The sequence below is a fragment of the Aethalodelphis obliquidens genome, unplaced genomic scaffold (assembly GCF_003676395.1).
Source record: "Aethalodelphis obliquidens isolate GAN/ISIS:26980383/991018 unplaced genomic scaffold, ASM367639v1 scaffold6, whole genome shotgun sequence".
Lineage (NCBI taxonomy): Eukaryota > Metazoa > Chordata > Mammalia > Artiodactyla > Delphinidae > Aethalodelphis > Aethalodelphis obliquidens.
The window spans coordinates 72,915,821-72,933,975 of NW_020837950.1; the positions used below are offsets into that span (position 1 = coordinate 72,915,821).

An 18,155-nucleotide genomic window follows, 5' to 3' on the forward strand; every position below is an offset into this window, starting at 1 on the left:
CCCCCGAGGCCAGGGGCAACGGAGACGGGGTGTCAAGTGAGAACCCACCCACCAGCCATCGTCCTGACCTGGGACACTCGAGTGACAGGTGGAGACACCCATCAACCTCCTCCATCTGTCTCCCCCAGCCACCCCATCGGGGCGCCCAGGACCCGGAGCACACGCCCCCCCACCCCCACCCGCGGAGCCAGGCAGCAACGGGTGTTCCATTGCCTGTAGGAACAAACCACTTCACGTAACAAAGTGACAAAGTACACAGCTGGGAGGTCGGAACTTAAGGATGACCAGACGTTCAAATCATGCATTTTTTTTTCCTTTGGAAACATTTCTTTGATGGAAGCTTCCAGTTCCACACAACAAAGTAATAAAACTGATTTTCTTTTCCTGCAAAATCTTCAACTATGTCATTCGGGTGGTCCATGGTGCAAATGAGTAAGGTTATAATTTAATTACATGAGGAAGTCAAACCAGAGTGAACGAAGAACCAGACTGGCATCGTACAGGGTGTAGTGTTACAAGCACAGCCTTGTAAGAAGTCTCAGATGAAGGTAGAATATTGCCCGACCCGAATCACCAACGACCAGTTTCACAATCAGCATATGAAAATAGAACGTACAAAGCTCTAATTATCAAAAAGTGCTCAGTCCATCAGGAAGAAATGATCTTACAGGTTTTCTTTTCACCCAGCAAATCAGCCCTGCCCTTCAGGCGTTACCCGTCCTGCTGGGACTCGGGGTGGGGGGCAGGCCAGGATGAGCCAGGCCCGCCTTGGGCTCCACGGGACGAGCAGCCGGGCAAGGGCAGAGCTGTGGGTTCGGAGAGCGGCAGCTGTCTCTGGGGCCTCCAGAACTTGAACTCGAGGTCCACGTCTTCACGGCTTCATCATGGTCAGCCAGTGCGACTACAGCTTGGATTTCAAGCTTCCTACGACGGGCTTGTTGGCAGAGAATTCTGACCACCACGAGGCCCTCTCTAGCACCTTGTTTTGCTGAAGCACAGCGCTCCAGAGGTTCTTATAGAGCTGCAGAAGAGACATACAGAACACACATGTATGTAGTAAGAAAGGTTTTTTTTTTTTTTTTTTTTTGTGGTACGCGGGCCTCTCACTGTTGTGGCCTCTCCCGTTGAGGACCACAGGCTCCGGACGCGCAGGCCCAGCGGCCATGGCTCACGGGCCCAGCCGTTCCGCGGCATGTGGGACCTTCCCGGACCGGGACACGAACCCGTGTCCCCTGCATCGGCAGGCGGACTCTCAACCACTGTGCCACCAGGGAAGCCCAATAAGAAAGATTTTGAGTGTGCCAGTGCAACTGTGAACACCCAGGAAGTTCTCTCCTGTCACTCATGGAAACATTTTAAGATGATTTAAATTTAATTTATGTAAATCAGTCTTTGCCAGTAGAGAACAATTGTGAAAATGCAACTATAAAGGCCAATAATGTACACTTAATGATGAAGACATCCCGCTCGCCCTTTGCTTTGGAAATTCTCCTGGAAGGTGGATTCTGCAAGTCGACGTTTCTCTCGCACCCACGCGGCTACTGGCTGGTAGGCGGCGGGGCAGCCCAGCAGCAGCGTGACGGCTGTCCCCTGGGCCACAGGGCCTGGGCACGCACTGTCCCCTCTCTGCCTGCCCCGTCAGACTGTGCAGACCGGGCCAGCTAGCCGTCGCCTCAGGGCCCCCCAGGCGGAACTGCTCTTGGTTGTTATCTTCGAGGAAGGTCCTGAGCGTGGCGGGCAGCCGCCTGACGCCTCCCTGCTCCCAGCACGGCCAGCGTCCAGGCTGAGGTCCGTGGAGACAGGGAAGGGGCCGGTTTTGTATCTGGCTGATGCTGGCAAATGTTGCTTTTAAGAAGCCAGCCTCCCCTGCACCTGCTAAGCACACTCAGCAGTTCTGCCCACGCTCTGCTATTCTTGGCTCCCAGGGAGACGCAAGGACGGGCTCTGTCTCCACAGGTCATCAACCTGAGGCGACACTGCACAGCCCGGAGCGTTACGCTTCACTTACTGATGATCTCAATCTCCTACAGCTGTGCCTGTTCATCTAAAATGAATTTCTGGGACTTGCCTGGTGGCGCAGTGGTTAGGAATCGGCCTGCCAATGCAGGGGACATGGGTTCGAGCCCTGGTCCGGGAAGATCCCACACGCCGCGGAGCAACTAGGCCCGTGAGCCACAACGACTGAGCCTGCGCTCTAGAGTCCGTGTGCCGCAACTACTGAGCCCGTGCGCCACAACTACTGAGCCCGCGCTCTAGAGCCTGCAAGCCACAACTACTGAACCCACGCACCACAACTACTGAAGCCCGTGTGCTACAACTGAGCCTGCGCTCTACAGCCTGTGAGCCACAACTACTGAGCCCACGTGCCACAACTACTGAGCCTGTGCTCTACAGCCCGTGCGCCACAACTACTGAGCCCACGTGCCACAACTACTGAGCCTGCGCTCTACAGCCCGTGCGCCACAACTTCTGAAGCCCGCGCACCACAACTACTGAAGCCCGCGCACCTAGGGCCCGTGGTCTACAACAAGAGGAGCCACCGCAGTGAGAGGCGCGCGCACAGCAATGGAGACCCAACGCAGCCAAAAAGAAGTAAATAAATAAATTTATAAAAAGTAATGCCTGACATTAAAAATAAAATAAATGAATTTCTCACCTAGGAGCACCTAGTTCAAACCTCAGCCCTTAACACTAGGAGGAATGCGCACTGCGTCGGGCACCCTGTTGGGTGAAGCCTCGCGCTGGCTCTGGTGTCAGCGTGGAACCTGGGGCCCCGGTATCGGGATAGGACGGGATGGGACGGCCCTCCCCTACTCCTCCGCCGCCCACCCGCGAGCCAGGGCCGTGTTCTGCAGAGCCGCTCGGCGCCGCCTGTTTGGGGCTAATGCTCCCGTGCACCTGTGTCGCAGAGGCCAGCCCCTCTCCCGTGGGCTTGTCAGCATGTCGTCCTCGTGCTCCCGCGGGGGCCCTAGGCAAGAGCAGGGTTCACTCTCTCCTGCCTTCCCTCCAGACGGTCCATCTCGGCCCCAATCCTGGCTCCGCTACAACCCGCCCGGCCCCTCCGGAGGCTGGGTTTCTCCCTGGCGAAGTGGATGTGGTAACACACCGTGAGCGGGGACGCCCCGCCCAGCTGTGCAGCCAGAGGACGGCAGGCCCTCCACAGATGTACGGTCCCCACCGTCCTGATTCGATGGAGGACTCGTCCGAACTGCCCACCCCAGTGCCTGGTACTCCTGTCCCAACCCCAGGTGTGGCTTGGGCTGGTCAGAGGTCCAGGCGCCTGCCCCCGCAGACTGATTGCAGTGTCCCCTGGGGACAGACGGAGGGTTCCTAGCACCCTACGTTCAGTCTCCTGGGTCAGCAGAAGTCTCAGCAGAAAGAACACGACAGCCCTGGAACCTCAGCACGTGACTTCAACACTGTGAAATGCCACGTCTCCATGGAAACACAGGGACAGCCACCCACAGGTAGTGGGAGGCACTGAGCAGACCCGTGGGTGTCGTCCAGCACGGGCGTCTCCACGTGGTGGAGGAGGTCAGGTAGGGACACCCGTGGGCACCGTGAGGGTCCCACAGCAGGACAAAGTGGGGCCACTCTTGGGGGTGCCCCTTCAGCTGGAGGCCAGAGAAGACCTCTCTGAAGAGGCGGCATTCCGCTTCGAATGAACACAAGTGCTCCGGCAACAGGAACACAGGTGCAAAGGCCCTGGGGTGGGAAAGCGCCCAGTACGACGGAGAAACAGGAGGACAGTGAGACTTTAGTCCAGAGGGTGGGAGGGGCGCGGTGTGAAATGACCTTGGAGAACGGGGCAGAGGTCAGGCCGCGTGGGCTGGGGACGCAGGAAGGGATTTGGGTGCCATTTCAGGTGCAGGGCTCCATCAGAGCAGCTGTCTGACAAGGTCTGCTTTTAAGCCATCGTTGTGGAGCGTGGGGAGGAGGGGCGAGAGAGGAGCTCAGGAAGCCACGTGCGGGCTGCCGGCGAAGCACAGGCAGAGGGTGAGGGGTTACGAGCTAGTGCCGTGAGACGGTCAGAAGACCCAGGGGTGGAGAGGCTCCCAGGAGAGCGTGAAAAGAGCCAGACAGCTGCAGGGCCCCGAGCGTGGCACAGGCTCGGGCTGACCTCGGCATCACGGCCCAAGAGGGCGGCAATGCCGTCCCCTTTCTCGGAGGAGGGCAGGCTGGGGGACGGCTAACCCGCCCGTGACCACCCCCACGTCTCCCAGCCACTCCCTCCCTGCTGCCCACGTGTGACCAGAGACTCCCGGGCCACGGCATCATCTCAGGCTCTGCAACGACTACCATCAGGCCCCAGAGAGCCCCCGGCTCGTGGTCCTGAGTGCAGCGGCCCCAGCCGCCACGGGAGGAGGCTCTGCTCTTTACCTCGCCGTCAGCTCTGCCGATCGGTGAGTTCAGGATGGAGTCAGGAGGGGCGATCACATCAACCAGGGCAACAGCATCGTCTTTCAGCTGTTGGAAAACAAAGTCCATACACTTGGCAACTCCCGGCATCTCCATGGCGACCACCGAGCAACAGAGCCTACAGCCCACTAGCAACGGTAACTCCGGCGGGCAGGCGCATGCGGCTCAGTTACTAAAGTGCTATCTTTTCACTGGCCTGGATTTTAGGTTCCCTGAGTGTGTGTCTGAATATTTTCACCATGTTGCTATCCACTCAAGACTTCCAACGTTTTATATTTTTTCAACAAGGTACGGACCGCTCGTAAAACTGACGATTCTGTGGCTCATTAATTGGCAACTGTCTTCAGAGGTTTGTCTCTGAACCCTGACTTATCTGGGCAATTACTGTTCCAACAGAGGAAAATATGTCCGGAAAAAAATGTAAGAGAAAAAGCATTTATGAGCACCTGGAAAAGCCATCATTCCAACGCTCTTCGGTTCCCGGTAGTTTTATTACTCTCCCGTCCCATTATACAAATTATTCTTCAATATGACAAGTGGAATTTATATGAGAAGACTCCCAAGCATTTTCTTGAAATGCAAAAAACAATTTTCTTAAAATGACTGTGAAATGCCGTGGCTGAACTCAAGAGAACGCTGGAACGGGGGCGACTCGAACAACGTATGAAAGCAACCGTTGAGCAAAGAGTCACAAGAACAGGGAAGTGCAGCCCGCTTTGTGGTTCAGAGGCTGCTCCCCAGCTCCGCACACTCCCAGCACCGCGGTGGGTGAGGGGAGACGAGCCTGGACCGGGGTCGGCCAACGTTTAATGTAGGGGACCCACAGGAAAGAGCCCGGCTTTGTGGGTCGCAGGGTCTCTGTCTCACGCTCCCCTCTGCTGTGACGGTGAGGACAGCCCCACAGACGATGCCCAAGGGAATGGCTGGACCAGGGACGGGGCTGGCGCCCTCCACCCGGCCGACCCTGGCCTCGCCGAGTCAGGACGAGCCTGGATCATGCCAGGCGGCTCGGGCTGCATTATGGCCCAGGACCGCCAGCCACCAGCTCCGTGGTGTAAGTGTCACGTTTGAGAGCAAGGAAAACAATGGTTGTATTTTTTTTTTTTTTTTTTTTTTTGCGGTACGCGGGCCCTCACTGTTGTGGCCTCTCCCATTGCGGAGCACAGGCTCCGGACGCGCAGGCTCAGCGGCCATGGCTCACGGGCCCAGCCGCTCCGCGGCATGTGGGATCTTCCCGGACCAGGACATGAACCCGTGTCCCCTGCATCGGCAGGCAGGCTCTCAACCACTGCGCCACCAGGGAAGCCCCGATGGTTGTATTTTTCATAATGGCAACTCACCACCTGTGGAACACACGAAGGAAGACCCCCTCCTGTTTAAGTAAACGTGGCCTGTGAACACAGCACGATCACAGAGACACCCTTACCCAGAGCCCACGTGGGGAGAGATGGGCGCTTAGGAAACGAACCCGGGGAGAGCCTTAATGTCAACCACAGAGGCATCACCTAGAACTACATCAACTTGAAAGCCCTGAAAGGGGAGAAACGGAGTGGCCTGTCACCCGTCGTGTGAGACACTGGGCAAAATGCTGGGGACTTTGGTTCACGTCTTACCATCAAAAGTAGAGAAATGCCTCTAACTGCACCCCCCGATACGGCAGCCACAACACACGTGACTGTTTCATTAAAATTAAAGAAAACTGGACTTTCCTGGTGGTGCAGTGGTTAAGAATCTGCCTGCCAATGCAGGGATCATGGGTTCGGTCCCTGGTCCGGGAAGATCCCACATGCTGCAGGGCAACTAAGCCCATGCACCACAACTACCGAGCCTGTGCTCTAGAGCCCACGAGCCTCAACCGCTGAGCCCATGTGCCGCAGCTACTGAGGCCCGCATGCCTAGAGCCCGTGCTCCGCAATGAGAGAAGCCACTGCAATGAGAAGCCCCCACACCGCAACGAAGGGTAGCCCCCGCTCTCCGTAACTAGAGAAAGCCCGTGCGCAGCAACGAAGACCCAAGGCAGCCAAAAATAAATAAATAAAATATAAATAAATTGGTTTAAAAAAAAATTAAAGAAAACTAAAAATCCTTGGTCACGCTGGCCGCCATTCTAACAGCCCCGGTTGGCCAGTGGTGATGGTATGGGACAGCGCCGTCCCAGAACACGTCCACCCCCACACAAAGCTCCAGTGGACAGAGTGCCCTCAGAACGTGACGTGGCGCTGGGGCCATCTGACTTTTCTGGGCGACAAAGGTAGAAGGATGCAATAAAAAAGGAAAATACCGTGAAACGAACTAAAATTGGAGGCTAACATGAAATGCTGGAGAGAATTATCGATATCGCTGTAAAAAATTATTAGAGCGAGCTGAATGTGTACAGATTCTACGACAGTCTCTGAAAGTGACGCTTCCTGAAATTTCTGACATAAGCACATTCTGTAAGTTTCCCGGCTGTGCTAACAGTTGCCCGCACACAAACGAGTGGGAAGCTAAGGTCAGTGAACGTTAATATACGGGTGATCGTGTGTAATGTGGAAATCGTATAAGGATATAAGGGGATTTCAACTCACCTGGGCACACAGGGCCAGGATGGCGTTCTCTACCGTTTTACCTGCCTGTTCACCAGAAAAGTAGCCACCTGTAAGCAGAGCGCTGGTTACTCTGGGTTCTGCTACCCTAACTCCCAAATTACCCACAAATTGCAAACATGCTGAAACAGCTTTCCAAAAGAGCCCATTCTGTGTGAAAATGCCTCGCTACTGCTGCCCGAGCCCCGCTGCGACCCGTTCACAGAAAGGCACCGGCCAGGGCTGGGCTCCTGTGTCCCCCTTCCCGCCAGCTCACTGAGCTTGTGCTGGGGGTCAGAGCCGGGAGCTGGGGAGGCTGAAGCCCAGGAAGGCGGCCTCGGGGGGCTGGGGGGAGACCTGCGGGGCAGGGCCGGCGGCAGGCAGAGCGCGGCGCGGGCAGTGGCAGGAGGCTGTGCTGGGGGCCGACAGGGGCTGCGGGCACACAGCTGCACCTGCGGGCATGTGGGCGTCTGTAGCCACCAGGGGCTGGGCACGAGACCCAGCCCCTCAGCCTCACCTCCTACAATGCGGCGGGCTGTGCCGTGCCGTCCAACAGGCCTAAAGAGGTGGCCCCGACTTTGCCGTGGGACTGGCTTTTGTCTGACTTTTGCCGCAGAGAACGGCGCCCGCTCACTCGGAGTGGGTGGGCGCCTCGCCCCACACCCCGCTCCTCCCTCTACCCGGGAGCCCTCGGGCACCACCTCCCAGGGGCAACACCAGCCCCAAGAGGGAAAACATGGGTTCCTGGCAAGGGGGAGGGGAAAAGTGTACTCCTCACACAGCCCAGATGTACGCACAGAACGTGAACAGATACACAGAATAGCTGTAGTGTTAACACGTCATGGTGGTGGTTAGGAAAAAACGTCTAAAAGAGCTCCTTGGGGGATAATAATGAAAATGAAGGTTGAGAAACACAGGTTTACCCCCTTCCCACCAATCTTCCAGGAATCAGGCCATTCATCACCGCCTCCAGGAAGCCCTCCCGGATCCCCAGTCTGGGCATTCCTGGGGGTGCTGCCCCAGCAACCCGGGCTCGGCCCTGTGGGCGACACCCTGCTGCTGTGCTTTTCTTCTTGTGGCCTCTGGGCTCCTCACTCAACGTGTGATGAGTGCTCAGAAAATGGCACGGAAGGAGCACCACACGGGGAAAGCAGAGTCTCCTGGGGAAAGCGGAGGGCGCCCAGCTCCTGGGCAGGGGGCTCACCTCGGTAGAGCAGGGCCGTGTGCTGGTTCAGGGACCACAGGGCATAGAGAGCGCTGAGCCGCCCAAGCACAGCCCGCAGCGGGGGTGGCACGTCGGGCTGGTGCACGTGCTCGTGGAACCTCCGCACGACCGTGAGCTCCAGGAATGCCAGGGCCAAGGGGCGGCAGCAGTACACCTGCAACAGAACACAGCACATGGCGTTCGGGAACACACAGCAAGGTCTGCGTGCCAGCAGCATTAGTGCAGCAGGGGACGGACGGGGCCAGGCAGTGCTTCTGGGGAAGCACCATGGAAAGGCCTGCAGGAACACAAGCCCAGCTGCAGCAGCTCTGGACCTCAGGCCCGGCGACCTCTCTCAGCTCAGTCCCATCTGGGACGCGGGGTGACCCCACAGCCAACACACAGGCACGGCGGGCTCGTCCAGCGCGGCCAGTGGCGTCTCCAGGAGGTGGGCTCCCTGAGAGCACAAGGTCAATTCTCTTGTACGCGGGGCCATGGACAAGGCTACTCCGGGGACTCACCTGAGAGTGACGTCAGCTCCTCCAAGGGCGTGGCCACGCCCCTGCCTCCCAAGTTTCTAAAGATCAGCCTTTCTCACCCACTCTCCTATCACGTCCAGGAATAAGGCAACCACTGGACAGGGGCCAAGACGTGCAGCCGTTCCCGGCCGAGTTTGACTGCGTGTGAGTTCCGATGCTGGCTTTGTGTGTGGAAGCAGGAAGTCACCACGGATCTTTCGGTCCCAGCTTTTGCTTCTCTAACCAATATCCAAAACATCTGCTGCTAATCATTAGCTTTGCTCGTCAGCTTTTCTTTCCCCATCTCTAATTGATCGGTTTACTGCTTTTTTATTAGAACAATTATAGATGCGTTCCTGATTTATTATAATGAGCATGTGTTGCTTGTGTAATTAAAAAAATAGTCCAGCAAGGAGGTGACCGGGGACGGGGCAGGGTGAAGACCTTTACTCAGTGCCTGCCTACTTTGCCCCCGACCGTCGACCAGAATCAACAGACTGCGGTCCAGAGTGCGGTCCGGGGCGGGGGGCAGGGGGAAGGGGGTGCAGGCACCAAGGGGCAGGGGCTATGATTTCAAGGCCTGCCCTCGACTTTCAGAGCAAACACTGGGTTGTCCCTTGGTCACTTCCGAGGCCGAGGCTCTCCCAGGGCCTGCCCGAGACTAGGCGCCCTCAGGAGAAAATTCAAGGGGAGGACGCTTCCCCGGCCTCGTGCCAGTCTGCCTCGTCCGACCCCAACACCCCGCTGGGCTTCTGAAGCCGCAAGGGCACACATCCTGCGTCCCGTGTCCGGCCTGGAGGGCCAGCCCGGGGCCTTCAGAGCGGCTTTGTCCCCTTCCCTCTCGCACACACTGTGGTGTGTGCGCCCTTGGCTTTGGAGGGTGAGCGCTGGGGGAGGCTGGGGGAGGAGACCTCACAGGAGGGAAGCTGACGGCGGAGGTGGGCAGGGAGTACCCCACCCTCACCCCAGGCCAGGCACTAAGCTCACAAGAGCCAGCAGTTTATCACCTTGATCCTCCCCGGACCCCACGGATGAAACAAGGTCACGCAACGGGCAAGAGGTGGAGACATAGCTGAACCCAGGCAGGCTGGCCCCAGTGTCCACCCCTTCACTACATCGCTAGAGCGTGTCATTACAGTAACCACCCGCACCCCTAAACGTGCTCACGCGCTGTGGGCTCCGCTCTGCGTGAGGGCCCTTGCGAATCCCAGAGGCCGGGCTCAGAACTGAATCCAAACTCTCCGTGCTCTCCACTTTACTCTCTCCTTTTCAACCACGTGGATTTTCTAGTATGAAATCACATTGCGTTCATCTTATTTCCCCGTGCAAGTGGCGTACGTCCATTTCAGCTATGGCATCGGCTGGTGCAGGCCTGGTAAGGCAGCGCCACCTCTGACCTCGCCACCCGGAAAACGCATCCTGAGCCCCGCTGAGCTCTGAGTCACTGACGCAGAAGTGATTCAGGGTCGAGGGGACCAGCTTCCAAATCCACTCGGCTTTTCCAGATGTGCACGTGTGGACAGGCGGTTTCCGCCCCAAGCCCAAGCTTCTTGGTCTGAGAAGAGGGGGCGTCAGGGTGCAGCCTCCAGCGCTGCCAGGAGGGGCATCAGACAGCATCTCACGTGTCCAGCACCTGCTCGGGGTCCTAGAAGCTGCTGTGATGGTGGCTGCTCTTCTACTCTGTCTCAATCCCAGGACTCGGACAAGCATGAAGCTGCTACGTGTGCTTCTGGAAATGTTCAGATGAGGCCATCAGCCGCCTGGGGGACCTGGGCTTTGGGGGTCCGCCCCACCACGGCCTCCGTGCCCAGGACGCCCGACGCAGCAGCGGGCTCAGGAGCCCACGTCTACTTCCCCACCCCGCTGACTGGGCGCCAGGGGCGGGCTGGCTGGCTCTCCTGGCCGCTCGTCAGGCCACCTGCCCTGCTGCCTGAGAACCTGCATTAATAGCCGTGGAGAGCACAGTGCACGGGCAGCATATGTGCTGGGCCTGGGTGGTCCTGTGGATGCAGGGTGATGGCCACGCCAGGCCATGGGCAGGCAGGAGGTGTCTGAAGGGAGACATGGCAGAGGCGAGATTCCACGAGCCACAGAGAACGGATCTGCTTCCGCTTCCCATCAGCTCCCCGCTCCAGACGGGAGGTTCCACTGACTCAGGGGTCCTTGACTGGGGCCGGTTTGCGCCCTGGGGCATCTGGCACCGTCAGGAGACAGTTTGGTTGTCACGACTCGGGGGTGTTGCTGGCATCTTAGTGGGTACAGGCCTGGTGTACTGCTGGGCACCCCACAATGCATGGACAGGTCCCCCAAAATCACACAGCCCGAACATGCGTAGGGGTGAGGGCCTCACTCCAGCTCCCACGCCCTCCACTTCCCGCCCAAATCCTTACACGCAGTACCCGTCCTTGGCTTCTCCCGGACAGCCTGTCCTTGCCGCCAGCAGATCTGACCACGCTATTAACAGACATGGGCCAGTGCCCACAAAGGGTCCTTATGGTGTCCACTCTGGGGCCGCGGTGGGGACAGAAACACTCAGGGGTGGTCCTACCCGCCACGGCACAAGCTGGTCCAAACTCAATGTTTCTGCCGCTCTGTAACCACGAAAAGCTCCAGAGAGAGGCCAGCAGTCCGACGTGTGAGGCCAGGAAGGTCTGTTCCCCTCTCCCTGCACTGGTCCCAGTGCCACGGTCCTCCCTCCCATGCATCCCCACCCCCACTAAACCTACAGCCCCAGGGAAAAAATTCGGATCCAGGTATCAGTTTCTGGTGTGCTCTGATTTCTGAGTATATTTGCATTTTACCAAGTAATAAATATTTTAGGCAAAAAACAAACTCTGAACTATTCAAGCGTAGACATCAGCCGTGCAGTGTGGGGGAAAGAGCTGGACTCAGGGGTCACAGCTGGCTTGGGTTCAATGCTTGGGAGTTCTTACTAGCAGGAGCAGATAAAGAAAAGTTTATCAACTTCCCCCCCTACCCCCCGGTGAGTCAAAGCGTGAGCACGCTTTATATTTTCACAAAAGCAGCCAGTGACCTCCCCCAAAGGGCACAGTAGTTCACAGCCTCGGCTGGCAGCGCATGGAGTGGCCCTCGTCCATCAGACACTGTCCTCTGACCCGCGCATCCCTGGCCCTGGTTCATGGTCAGCGACTGCTGTGGCTGCCACCTCGGGCCAGAGGCTGGTTTCCAGGCCAGGCTGACCCTCAACCTATAGGAACTCTTTGCTACCGTCGGTTACGTACGTCTCATGCTTCCCCAGCCTGGAATCTGTCTTCTGACTTTGCTTGCAGTATCTTTTGCTATTTAGAAAGGGGGAACGTATGTGTAGTCAGAGCTGCCAGCTTTCTCTTCTTTCACAGCCTCTGAGCTTCCTGTCATACTTGAGCAGCTCGTCCCGCCGAGGGCACGTAAACTTTCGCTGAAGTTTCCCTCTCGTGCTCTACTGCTGCTCCCATCACCATACGGGCGGGGACCACATCTCCACAGGACCCTGAACGTCTGTCCCAGGGCTCTGAGGCGCTCTCAGCTGTCAGGATGACCCAGCGCTCACGCTTAATGCTCCGTGATCCAGACCAGGTCTGGAGAACGCAGCCCCCCTCTCGGGTCACCCTCCCCTCCAAGCCCCGCGGCCGCCTTCCAGTACACATCACGGCCACTCCGTCTGGCCGCACCTCAGCTCTGAGGCTCTCCCCAGGGACACCCGTCTTGGCTGGACCCAGGCTGGGTACGCTGGCCCCTCCAGTCCTCTGCCACGAGGCTCATTGAGGTGCTGTTGCCAAGTTCTCAGTCTAAGGTCTATGTGAATTCCTTCTCAAACGACCACGCCACACACTCGGGTTCTGCTGTCTGTGTGTGCAGGTGCCGGGCAGAGGCCGGCGGGCATGGCGGTGTCGCAGATCGGCTCGGATGAGACCTGTGGTGACCTTCTGGGCAGCTCTGCGGGATTCCGATGTGCTGGGAAGGGGCGACCTCTGTGTCCTCCATCTCTTCGAGGTCTTGGGCTACAATGCAGAGAAAGGAGGAACTCCGCAGCCGTCAGTGTCCGAGTGACCGAGGGTGCCGTGGCCCCAGCCCACGTGGAAGGATCGTGTTCACACCTCCTCTCTCAGGTTCCTGGACTGAACTAGGGTTTCACCCACCTTGACGTCTGCTGAATTCATTGAAGACACAGGTTTGATCCTGGTTTATTCGCCCTCGGTCGGAGCCTTTCCAGCAAAGCCCCATCCCGGTGTGCTCCTCCCCCTTCCTGGGGCAGACACGCCCGGCAGGTCCCCGGATGCCTGCTCCGCTCTGACTGCACCTGCTCAAGGGGGTGAAGTGTCCCTCGCAGCACAGGGGGCGGGGCCCTCGGAGGTGATGGGCAGACGTGGCCCCAGGCTATCGGGGGAGGCTCCATCGCCCAGTGTCCAAGGCGAAGGGACGACACCAGTTTTAGAAGCTTCCTGGGCTACGTTTTTCCCGAACGACACCCGTCACTGTAGATGCATGGGGCCCACGGACCACAGCAGGCCCAGATCCCGCGTAAAGAGGTGTTTAGAGCAGCTGTTTTTGTGCTGGGGATTCCAGACGCGAGAGGCAGCCCTGTCCCAGAGTGAGAACCAGAGCTGCCCTTGGGCCAATCTCACCGAGCCTCCTTGGAGAGAAGCACAATGACTAAGGAAGCAAATGCAGACAGAGCGCGGGTGGGACCTCACAGGAGTCACCGAGCCGCCGTCACTCTGCTGGTCGGGAGGGACCCTGGGGGCTGACGGGCTCCCACAGCCCCGGGTCCTACCTCCAAAAGGCACAGCTCTGGCCGACGGGCCACACACTTGTCAGGGGCCTTAGATATGATGCCCACAACCTCTTCCACACGGGGCAGGGGCGGCGCCACCGTCCCAACAGCAAACCAAGGTGCGGAGAGGTCAGGCCAAGCGCCCGAGGTCACAGGGGCTGAGCAACGGGGCCTGCCATCACCAGGACATGCAGCTCACCAAGGACACGACGGGGCGGGAATTAGGAGCGAATCATTAGAAAAGCAACTTTTAAAACAAACACGTACCTGACAGTTGTTTCTTGCTTCAAAGTCGTTGCTTCCCGATTGTTTCTCTTGATTTAATTTCTGATAACTCTCGCGGAGCAGGTAACAGACCAACCACTCGTATGCCGCCAGCGGGACTTCAAAACGAGAAACGGAGAAAACTGTAACCGATGTCACCGTAGGGCGTCTCACCCTTGTCGAGAACTCAGCTCTCCAGTTTACAGGTGCGGAAACTGAGGGACTGCCCACGGCACAGCCCGGGTGGTGGCCGGGCTGGCACAGGCGCAGGTGAGGGTATTTCCTGGCTCTGCTGTGAGGCCAGCCCGTGTTCTCCATGGTTCCGGAGCCACGGAGCCCACAGGGTCACGGAGGCGCTTTGGGGGCAAGCACCTCATTTACGATGAGGATACACAGTCTGGAAGAAACTCGGATCCGCACGGACGTCAGGACGACTTTCCAGCAGGCGGTAGGAGGAGGGGCGCCCTGTCCATCTGGCCAGCCCGGCCCTGGGGCCCTGGACCTCACACCGGCTCCCCTGACGCCTCGCCCCCCTCACCTGAGAGCCCTGAAGTGCAGAGAGGAAGCACACGGCAGGGGTGTAGACAGACAGGGACGGGCTGGAAGGGGCTGGAGGAAGACCTCCGTCCTCCTCCCCACGCCCCAGCGCCGCGCCCGCATCTGTGGGTCCTTCTCGCCACATCTCCGCTAGTTCCGAGGACTCGGCGACCTCAGAACAGCCTGCCCGGCAGGACTGCTACCGCCTCTTCCGTTAAGGACACAGGGCGTGAGGACGAGCCCAGGCACACGAGTGAGCGGGGTAGGGGTGCGGAGTGTGACCTGGCCACGTGGCTCTGCGTCCACGCTTTCCCGCCCGACCCAGGCAGAGGGCCCAGAGCCAGGGCGCCCAGGCCTGCGGGGCCTACAGCTGCTCCCGGCTCCAGACTCCCAGGTGCGATCTGGCCGAACTGGGTCTGGGCACAAAGGCGGGACACGGGGCACCTGGGATTTCCTTCGATGTCACACAGCCCGTTCCCTGGGAAGATGACGCATGGTACCCACTGCTACGGGTCCTGCTACGGACCCCCGACCGTTTCACGCTGTCGTATCCGTCACCTCACAGCACAGCTGAGAACTTGATTAAAGAGCAAAGGATCCATGTCACTGGGCTGAGGAATCGGCTCAAAGGCCGCAAGCTGCCCGAGCTCACACAGCCGTTCTCAGGGACCCCAGGGGGGCGGGGGTGCGGACCCGGGACCCGCACCCCTCCCAGAGGCCTGCCGGGTGGGGTGGCTGGAACGGGGCATGTCCTAACCCCCTGAAACCTGTGAATGTGCCCTTACTTGGGCACAGGGTCTTTGCAGATGCAATGATGTGACAACACGGGGTCATCCTAGATCAGGGTGGCCCTGAATCCAATGAGAAGAAGGAGAAGCGCACACACAGAAGAGAGGCCGCGCGAAGGCAGAGGCAGAGATGGGGGACGCGGCCACAAGCCCAGGGATGCCTGCAGCCCCCACGAACTGCGCAGATGAGGAGGGAGCCCACTCTGACGCGTGTGTGTCCCAGGGTCTTTGTGGCTAAACTCTTCCTGCCGGATGGACCGTCACCAAGACGGTAACAGGTGGGCACCACGGGGACTCAGATTTTCCACGATCTGTTTACGTGGCAACAAAACCCAGGAAGTCGCCAAGGCCAGCAGCCGCTCAGGCTAATTCCTGACCCCAGCCAGGGGCTCCACCAGCCCACGACGCAGCAAGCGCGGCCCCTCCGGACTCTTCCCAGACGCTGCCCGGGCAGGCGACTCCCTGCAGAAGTGACCCGGCTCCCAGAGGGCCCCGCACCACGTGGAGCCCCCGTGCCGACGTCAGCAACCAGTTCACGGTTTGCTCTGTGCTCTGAGTGAGAAGCAAGCTTGATACGTGAGTTGCTGGAACGTTTTTCCTAGAAATTCCACTTTTAGCCTTTAGTGTTTCACAGAGAAGCGGGTCACACTGCTCCGTGTTCACACGGAAAGGCGGAGCCCCCAGCGAGCACACAAAAGGTACCATCACAGCCGGCGGCGTGCGGGCCGCTCGGAGAGTCCGTCTGGGCGTGAGGAGTCATCGGGAACGAACTGGGGGAAACCGGCACAGGTGGGCGGTAACGCTCTTGCTTGGGGGGCTGCTGACGGCCCAAGACAAATGCTGCTTCAACTTCAGTCCCCAAGTCCCTCCCAGGTTCCTGGGTCACAAATGGCCTCCTCGGGGCTCCCCGGCCGCTCCCCTGCACCCCTCGAAGGCCCTGAGCGCTGCCTGTCTCCCCATGCCGGCTCCCCCGACCCAGGCGTGCTCCCAGGGCGGCCGCTGTCACTACGGTCAATCACTCCAAGGTCTGCCCACCTGCCTGGCCTCTCAGTGTCGGGGCTCCCCAACACGCCCACCGGGCACTCAACGTGGGACCCCTGAACTCCCAGTTTCACCAGCACCCACCCCCCGGGGGGTCTCTCACCTGGCCCTCCATCGAACGTACCACCTGACCATCCCCCCGACCGTCCCCCGTGCCCTCACCCAGCTCCCGTCACTCTCTCCTGTGCTGCCCCTGCCCGGCTTCTGGTCTTCTTGCTGCTCTCCCAAGTCCAGCCTTGCTCTGCGTCGGCACCAGAGCACACCTTCCAAAGTGGGGTCTGGCCCAGGTGCGCCCCAGAAAGCAAGGCTTGGCCACCTGCCCCAGATCCTTGGCTGGCACACAGCCCCAGGTGTGGGAGCCACCTGCTCTCCCACCATGCCCACCCCACGGCTCCTGTGTGGCTGACTGCTCCCCAAACACACTGCTCTGAACCTCCAAGACCCACCTTGCAAGCCGCCTTCCTGGGAAACAGCTAACTCACGCTACAGGGGTCACTCTGCACCCACCATTCCCAAGGGAGGGCCCCAACTCATGGCGGTGAGCCGCCCACGAGGGCGGGGGGTACCGCATTCCCTCTTGATACCTTACAGGGGAAACTGAGGCTCAGAGAGGTTAAGCATCTAGCTCGAGGTTACACAGCCGACTCCAGACCCTGAGCTTCCAACCTCTGGGCGGTGTGCTGACCGCACCATGTACCCCTCTGAACACGTGATGCTACACGACCCTACTGTCCTGTGTGTATACACAATGGTCAGAGCAGCCAACACGCTGAACTCCAATTATTTAATATTTTTGCAAATAAGCCAACTAAAGGAAAAAACTGGGCCTCAGTTATTAAGCGACGTGCAGCTCCTCAACACTCAGGACCATTTGTTAAACCCATCCTCGGCACACACGCATCCTCAGCACATAAATCAGAGGAAGCAGACAGAGAGCTGCCCCACCCGGCCCCTCCCTCTCCAAACAAACCTTTTAATCCCTGGAGGAAAAATCTCCTGACCTTGCAGACAGCCCTCGCTCAATACTGGAAAGGTCTTGAGTGTCCAGCCCTACAGAGCCCCAGGGTCATATGTCATTTGTGGACTTTTTACCAAAGATGCAGCGGAGACAAAGGCCGGCCCCGAGGTGTGGGATTTCATGATCGAATGCCCTGGAGACGAACGGCTGGCTGTGGGCTCCCAATCGTCAGTGTTGGATGCCAAGCCCCTTTTGTCAAATGAATTTTGTTTGCGTTCTTTGCTCCAGAAAATGTTTTCACTTTGTTGGAACGAGCAGAAATTAGAGCACCCACAGGAAAAACAGATGACGCCGCCCTGGCGTGCTTCCTGATGGCCGGCGCACAACACAGCTCCTGCGTCCACAGCTCCAGCGAGCGGGGAAGGGGCACAGCGGGCATAGCGGACACCTCCTGAAGCTGGCAGACCACGTGCTTACGTTCTGATTTTACAGTGGGGGACAGTATTAGGGGAAAACATTCCGGTGGGGTTGATGTTATTAGAATGATTAGGTCATTTCCGGGGGCTTCCTAGAGCAACATTTGGGGAGCTCTGTAAGCATCAGAAAGAGATCTTCAAGTGTGTCCCTGTGTCTTCTTAGCACTTTAAAAAGGGAGATAAAGGAGGTGCGTTATTGTCAGAAAAGCTGTAACGAAGTGTGGTGAGGGAGACGAAGCAGTTACTAGCAGCAGTGTTTCTGGATGATGATGGTGATGAAGAAGGTGGAGGAGAGACGGCCGGCAAGTCAGCCCAGCCCGGGTCTGACGCCTGCTCCGGCCGCTGACATGCACTGGGGTGCACTGGGGTGGACTGGGCAGCCGTGGTCTCCTCTCCTGGAGACGTGAGCAGCGGTGCAGCCCGGCGGGGTCCCCCAGAGACGGCACGCCCAGTGCCCGCAGCTGCTGATGCTGCGATATGTCACATGCTCTCCATCCTCCGAGTAAGGGAGGGGGCGGCTCCTTCACCCGGAGGACCCAGCGACCTGCCCCCGGGGGACACAAACACTCTGTAAAGCCAGGTGCCCTCCTGCCACGCCAAAGGCTCTCCGCT

General features: G+C 58.8%; 1 protein-coding gene across 8 annotated transcripts in view; it reads right to left on the reverse strand.

Annotated features, from left to right (window-relative positions):
- Positions 1 to 210: 210 nt before the first annotated feature.
- Positions 211 to 18,155, reverse strand: part of ACOX3 (acyl-CoA oxidase 3, pristanoyl) — a 48,992-nt gene continuing 31,047 nt past the window's right edge. For 5 of the 8 annotated variants that reach the window (XM_027103812.1, XM_027103813.1, XM_027103811.1 and 2 more), the window contains exons 14-18: positions 13,747 to 13,862; positions 8,188 to 8,362; positions 6,987 to 7,054; positions 4,381 to 4,467; positions 212 to 1,021 (exon numbers count right to left, since the gene is read on the reverse strand). In XM_027103812.1, coding sequence (XP_026959613.1) covers positions 902 to 1,021; positions 4,381 to 4,467; positions 6,987 to 7,054; positions 8,188 to 8,362; positions 13,747 to 13,862 — 566 coding nt within the window. In that variant the 3' untranslated portion in view covers positions 212 to 901. Of the gene's footprint in view, positions 1,022 to 4,380; positions 4,468 to 6,986; positions 7,055 to 8,187; positions 8,363 to 13,746; positions 13,863 to 16,874; positions 18,088 to 18,155 lie in introns of those variants that run through there. The other 3 variants (XM_027103814.1, XM_027103816.1, XM_027103815.1) reach the window with 3 other exon arrangements.